Genomic DNA, 7363 nt, shown 5'->3' with positions numbered 1-7363 from the left:
TTTGCGCAAATGCATTATTCTGCGAGTGGTGATGCCGGGCTTGCTCCCCCAGCTCCATCTCCTTCCTCCACTCGGCCCAGCTGCCAGACCTAAGGACCTTTAACTGGGAGGCAGCTTCTTGTTGAGAAATTGATGAAACTCACTTGGCTGCGAGGAAGAAGAAGGAAATATCTGTATAATAAAGGCCAGACAGGAGCCCCCTGCCTCTGGAGTCAGGAAAGAATGAACCTGATTTGGAATCCAGAGATCTAGAGGCAGGTTCTGACTCTGCCACTCACCAGCTGTGTGATCGGAATGCGTTATAACCTAAGCAAACGTTCCAACCCAGTGGCTTAGAATGTCAGCTCCTGAGGGCAGGGGCTTGTCTGCTCTATTCCCGCTGTCCCATGGCTCACGACAGTAACTGTGCAAGTTAAGGGATGAACGCCCATGCTGAAGGGATAAATGGACAAGGGCCTGCTTCACACATTCCTTGGACCAAGGATCAAATGCTATTTGTGTATTTAATGCTATTTTTTCAACTAAAACTCATTCCATAAATGTGTCATGAAGGTGGGTACGCACCGCACAAATGTGGCATAAGAGTGCCACATAAGTGAGGCTGGGGTGTAAGGTATTCTCTTTCCCATCCCCAGACAGAAATCTCGGATCCTCTCCACCCAAGAAAAGGCAGAAGGGGCAAAGCACTTTTTAAAAAGGGGGGACACTTCAAGCCAGAGACAACTGAATTAACTTTATTCTCTTCTAACTGCAGATTCAAGGTATACAACTGAACATTGCTATTTTTCTTATGAGACTTATAAATAAAAATACAAAAAATGTTCACTACAAAAAAATCTACTGTTAGTAGGATGTAAAAAATATTCTCTTTGCTATAGAAGGCACAAACTTCACTTAGTGACACATGGAGAGAGAAAAAAACCTGCAGCAGTAATTTCATATTTTCTTTTTTTTTTTTTTTTCTTTTTAAACCTTGTCAGAAACACTGAAATTACAAAGAAACGCATCAATCTACACGAAACGAAGGCAGATGCGGAAAGCTGCAACCAGGACCGCACAAGTTCACAGGTTCGGGTGAACTGCTTCAGGGCTAGGACAGATAGGGCTGGCGAGCACAATGTGGGGTCGCAGGGCTGGGCTGGGGCCAGAGCGGGCAAGAAGAAGGGGAGAGTGAAAGAGAGAATGAAACAAACAGAAGTGAGAGGGGAGGGAAGGGAGGAGGGGTGGAGGGAGGGAGAGAGAAAGAGAAGGGGGGGGAGAGAGAGAGAGAGAGATTTGTACAAAAAGTAACCAGTAAAATTGAAGAAACAAAAATTGGGCAACCTCCTAAAATTAGGCTAAGAGGAGGTGCTGAGGTAGACATGAACTAGAACATCAATTAATTAAAAACACTATTCTGTAACACAGAGCAATTGGACTGGCGCTTCTGCTGTCACGACAGAAGACAAGCCATGAAAACAAACAGATAACAAAACAAAACATAACACCCAAACCAAAAGGCTTAGTTTTGCTTGGTCCAGCAGGGCAGCAGAGCCCTCAGTGCTATAATTTACATACATATATATATATATTTATCTTTATATATATGGGTCGGATGTCATGGTGCACCACCACGGCCTCTTAACCTTACAAAGATCATGCATAACACTATGTGAACGACTCCTACGACACACGCCAGGAGGCTGGTACCCTGTCTGCAAACTGGGATGCCAAGGACTCAGGGAGGCGGGGCTTCAGGCTAACAGGCCTGCGGGGCCTGAACACCCTCTCCCCAGCCCTTTTCCCCTGACCCGGCTCCCCTGGTCTGTCTTGCACTCCTCCTGGTCGGCTGTGCCTTTCTCCTCCACCCATCAGTCTCATTGCGTAGGGATAGTCTGGCCTTCTTCCCTCCTACTGAAATATCCAGGTAAGTGCCACCATGAACCTCCAGGAAGGAGGAAACAAGAAGGGAGGGAAAGAAAAGATTTAACATAGCCCTAGGAAGGACGAACACAGTCCGATCTTTCCCCCCCTTTCTGTCCTATGTCCCGTGCCCCCAGCTTTCACCCTCGTTGGGCTTGCAGGGAATTGGCCACACATCTCCCCCAGTCCCCCCAGAGTCAGAAGGCTGCCCCCACCACTGATCACTCCCCTGTAAGGAGATGAGCCAAAGGGCCCCGTCCCTCCAAGGCCTCAACACCCCAGCAGCCAGTTGTACCAGTAGCATCCGGAAGGGTACCAGACACTTGTGAAAAATTGCAGCAGGTTTTCTTTTTTTTCTTTTCTAAACATGGAAAAACTGTTCAGGCACAAAGATTAAACAAGCCCGCGTTGCATCCCTGGATTGTACGGAATCACTGGGTCCCCCAGCCTCCCTTCCCACCCCTATACCCCAGATCTCCCTTCCCCGTATTCGTGGCCTCCTCCAAAGCAGCCCAAAGCAGCAATGATATGTACTATTTTATATCTCTCTCTTGCTATATATATATATCTCTATATATTTGTCTATCCTATATACACATAGGATTTTAATGCTTTGAATGAGTGAAGGAGTGAATAGGGAAAGAGCACATGAGTGAGGGGGAAATGTCACCAAAAGCATTAAGGGACACGCTTATAGGAGCTGAACGTAGGAAAGGAACTATTAATCCACTTGGACTTTCCAGGCTGGAGAAAGCTCACTGTGCTGGATAAGGCAGTAGCAAGTAGGGTTGTCAGCAGTACCACAGCCAAAGGCAGCAGGGTGACCAAGGGGCCAGATGGCAAAGAAGAGGGATCTCACCTGGGGAGAGAGCAGTCTCCACCCTCCTCGTCTCCTTAGCCCTCTTCGTGCAGACACGTCTAAAGCCTCCAGATGATTTCTGACCCTCACCTTGGCCATTAGGCCTGGCCACCTTGGCAAGGTCAGAATTCTTTTGTCTTTGTGAGCAGGAAGTTGGGAAAGAGACGAGTTGGAGTCTCTTCAGGGTGTCCGGGGCTTCATGGGAGAGGAGGGGAGAGTCCAGTACAGAGGTCTCCCCACTCAGCATCCTTCAGAGACCCCATGCCCCGACCCTCTCTCCCTACCTCTCGACCAGGATCCCTCCCTCCGGGATGGTGGGGGCAGGCAGGGGCTGCTTAGGTACCATCCAATGCTGCAACACCAGATTACAACAATACTGCATGATTTAACACACAACCGCACACAACAAGCACACGCACACACACGCACGTACAAAGGGATATTTTGTTGGTGGTGGTGGTGAATTTTTTTTGTTGTTTTTTTTGTTTTTGTTTTTGTTTTTCCTATTCACGTTACGAAAGGAAAGGGCAAGGTCCGGTAGAACTGATGAAGGAACTAACAAATATTACAAAAATATTACAATTTGTAAATATTAGCTCAACCCTCTCAGCTTTTACGAACAGCGGAGGAGACCCGGCTGTGTGGGAAGGGTAGGGGAGACGGAGAGGGGTCAACTAGGTCTATGGAATAGTTTGATTTTTCTTTTCCTTCCCCACCAAAGTTGAATGACATCTTGCTGTTCAAATACTGTTTTCTGGGATTTACAGATCCCCTGAGGGCCAGCCTGTCCCCTCTTCTTCCCAGATTGGGGGAGGCGGCAATAGTGCACAAAGGTTTCTTACAGACTGCCCCTCCCCCAATGATTCCACTCTTTTCACATTATAAACATGACAACTGCTCTAGTTACATATTTCAAGTTTAACTTTTTTTTTTCCTTTCCAAAGCACTAAGTCATTATTATAGTTGCAAAATAGCATCCTCCCTACATTATCATCCCCAATCAACGGTCTAGTGACCCAGTCCCCCCTGTCCGTATCCCCCCAACACACAACTTTTAAGGCCTTCAGATTTGGTGGGCGAGATTACAGGGGAGGGCAGGAGGGATGGGGCCGAGGGACAGGGGGGTGGTCACAGCAGCACCCATCCCTCCGACTTCCCTGTATGCCTCACAACCCTTCTCCCCAAAGCCGCTTCCCTAAACCACTTTTTATAACCTAAGATAAAAATGCAGCCACAACTTTCTCAGAGAGAGAAAAGGAAAGAAAAAAACCACAACTCTTACAAATAAAGCATGAGATGAAACGGGAAGACCCGTCCCAAAGCGAACACAAATATTGCAAATGTGCTTTCCAAAAATTCAGGGAGGGGAGGCTGGGAGAAGTGGGGGGAAGCAGAGCAGCAGGGTGGGAGGCATGAAGGGAACAAAAGAACTGGACAAACGTAAGAGGTAGCTTTTAGAAAAACAACACCCCCGCCCCATCGCAACAACACCCAGGCCGGCTTGTCCCCGACCAGCCCTGAAAAGAGACCAGTCTGGGCAACGATAATACACACAGAGGTGGGGTCACGCCTTGGCAGGGATCTGAAGAACACAGGCCCCCAGACCCGGATGACCCAGCCAACTGTAAGAAAGGTGGGATTCTCTCCAGAGTGTTTTAGGCAGGATGACATCACGCCTGGGCCGAGCCGGCTGTGATTCTGCCGTGCCCCCAGCACCCCGTCCGTCCCCGGCAGGCACCCACCTTCTGCCCGGGCCTCCCATCCAGATCCTGAGTACTCAGCCCCTTCCGCACGGCCCCCTCCAGCTGGGAGGCTCATCGCTAGGGGACACGGGGAGGGCCTTGGCCAGCTGAAGCCTATTAAACTCGCCATTAACTTACACAAGAAACAGAAAAGAACACTCTCCCCATCCTTCCAGCCCCCAACCAAAAAAGAGATACAGGCAGGGGTCAAAAAAGCTCATGAGGTCACAAAAAACTGAGGTAATTCAAGTACAATGTGCTAACAGGTGAACAGAGGACACAGAAAAGAAGCAAAACGTAACACGAGGCAAAGCGCTCTCAACTCCTTCTCCCCCACCTCCTCCCCGTGGACTGGGGGGCCCTGGGAGCCAGGAATTCTGTACCGCCCTCTGGACCTGGGTTTTCCCATGGAGCTCAACAGGTCTGGGGTCCCGTGTATACAAAGGGTCCCCGGCACGACTCGCCGACACCCTCCCGGGGCAGGGGTCCCCCTCCAGGTGTAGGGCACCTCTGGAGAAGGACATCCACATCCCTCCATGGGCAACGAGCCCTTTGGTGGATCCCTCCTCCTAGGGGCTGAAGGAGGGCCGCAGGGGGTTTGTGTTTGTGTGTGTTGGGTGGGATAGTGTGTATTTAGTTGTTTCCTTTTTCCATTTTGGAAGCAAAAGCAGCTCAGCAGGAATCTGGCTTAGGACAGGGCTGGACTGGGATGGGCCCTTCCATTTACTTCATCTGCGTTCTCAGAAAGCTGAGGGTGCGAGTGGGGGCTCTGGAGTCAGACACAGCTTCCCCAACAGGGAGCTGGAGGATGAGGGATCCGTATCCATGGGGGGCTGGGAGGACAGGAGTCAACCGGGGCCGGGCAGCCAGGAGCTGGGGGAGGGGCTGAGAGCCCTGAGGCTCCTGAAGACCATGACGGGGCACCCAGGTGTGGTGGAGCGGAAGAAAGCCACAGATGAACTGAGCGACGGGAAGGGCGGGAGAACCCCTCCCGGCCCAGGCTGCCCCCAGCAAGCTAGAGCTGCCGTCGTCTGTGTCAGCCAGTGAGCCCGCCCAGCCCCAGCATCTGCAGGCCCCCTTCCTGCACCCCCGGCCCACCCATCCCTCAGCCCCCACCTCCCGAGGGGTCAGTGAGAGCACGGCAGGCAGAGGTGGTTTGGCTCTGACTGGAGGAGCCTCCCCCCTTCCTAGTCTCCATTTCCGGACACAAAAGGAGGATCTGGGCGGAGGGAAGAGAACATCCCCCCATCCGAGCTGAACAAAAGCCCCTCCACCTCCATCCAAGAAGAGCAGGCCAAGCTCCAGCCGGGAAAGGAGGGATGGAGGCCCAAGGGGAGGGGCTCAGCCAGGCATCCAGGTCACCTGGGGCCCCAGAGAGAACCCAGAGCCCGACAGCTCCCAGGTTTCCTTCTCCTTCTCTCTCTCTTTTTTCTTTGTTGTTTCTCGTTTGTTTGTTTTTTGTTGTGTTTTCCTCACGGTCCTCCTGGACGTCATCCCGCTCCGTCTCTACTCCTCTTGTCCCCCGCCGCCCCCGCCGCAGGCGCCTCACACATAGCACAGGTAGAGGTAAGTCTTCTCTATCCTCCAGTCGGGCGGGATCTCCTCGGGCTTGTGGCCCTTCATGTGCTTCTGCATGGAGGACAGGCTGGGGCAGTACTCCGTGCAGATGGTGCACTGGTAGGGCGACGCGCCGTTGTGCGTCCGCAGGTGCTTGATCATGGCCGAGTAGTCCCGGGAACGCTGGTGGCACAGCTTGCACTCAAAGGGCTTCTCACCTGTGGGGGGAGGGCAGGAGAAGGCCAGGACAGAGGGAGGGGGCTGTGACATGGGCCCCAGGGATGTTCTGCACCCTGAGCGCTCCCCGGGCTTGCTGGACACTCCCATCCCTCTAGGTCAGCACTCTCCAGGGCAATGGACGCCCCACCCAGTGTGGCAGCCGCGAGTCACTTCTGGCTCCTGAGTGCCACTGCGAACTACACTCTTTCTTTTTTTTTTCTTTTTTAATGGAAGTATAGTTGATTTACAATGGTGTGTTAGTTTCCAACGGATTGCATTCTCAATCTTGTTCACTGTAACTAAGGTAAATAGCCACACGTAGCTAGTGGCCACGACGTAGGCCAGCTCCAGCCCCTGGACTTATCCTTAACTCTCTCAGGGGGCACGGACTCTCCCCTTCCTAAGAAAGGAAAGGGAGGTCTAGAAAAGGGCCCGCGAGGCCTCTCAAATGCTTAGGGATGGCTCTTCAGCACACAGTTCCTTCCAGGGGAGCAAGGGGATGGAGTCCTTACCGGGCTACAGATGGTGGGGAACAGAGGTGGGGTAAAACCGAGGGGACCCCATCCTGCAAACGTGCTAAACCTGGGAATGGCTACTCCTCTAAGGCTCTAGAGCCTGCCCTGGACCCTGCCTTCCCCTCTGGGGCCAGAGTGGGGGAGGGACAGAGAACCTGGGAGTGCATGGCCACACCCAAGCTGCGACCCGCCCACCCTCTGTTCCAGTCCCCTGGAGCTGACCAGAGGATGTGAGGGAACCTTGCTCTGATACAGTAATTAACTGGCCAGCCTTCTCGCTATCGATACTCCTCTGTGCAGAGGCCCCTGCGAAATAATGAAGTAATGAACAGCCAAAGTGATCTAACTATCGACCAGCTATTTACAATAGTCAGCGCCAGCGCACTTAATGATACACCTGCCAGGACACGACTCTGACAAGGGGCTCTGGGAAATCCTGGGGGTCACTCTAGTTGTCAGCAACGAGCACCCCATCCTCTCCTTGGGGCCCAAAGCAGAGCTATGACAACATGTATCCTCTGCTTACTGCTCCCTCTGTCCACCTCCCCTCCCGGGAAAACACACTCTCT

The 7363-nt window shown here is 52.3% G+C and overlaps 1 protein-coding gene across 1 annotated transcript in view; it reads right to left on the bottom strand.

The window, feature by feature from the left end:
• Positions 1–5619: 5619 nt before the first annotated feature.
• Positions 5620–7363, bottom strand: part of ZBTB16 (zinc finger and BTB domain containing 16) — a 189417-nt gene continuing 187673 nt past the window's right edge. Inside the window, exon 7 of the mRNA XM_060160423.1 lies at positions 5620–6278. Coding sequence (XP_060016406.1) covers positions 6049–6278 — 230 coding nt within the window. The 3' untranslated portion in view covers positions 5620–6048. The remainder of the gene's footprint in view (positions 6279–7363) is intronic.

This window comes from Lagenorhynchus albirostris, chromosome 9 (genome assembly GCF_949774975.1).
Source record: "Lagenorhynchus albirostris chromosome 9, mLagAlb1.1, whole genome shotgun sequence".
NCBI classification, from domain to species: Eukaryota; Metazoa; Chordata; class Mammalia; order Artiodactyla; family Delphinidae; genus Lagenorhynchus; species Lagenorhynchus albirostris.
Note: the sequence above shows the minus strand (reverse complement) of the source record. Positions and strands in the feature narration are given on the sequence as shown.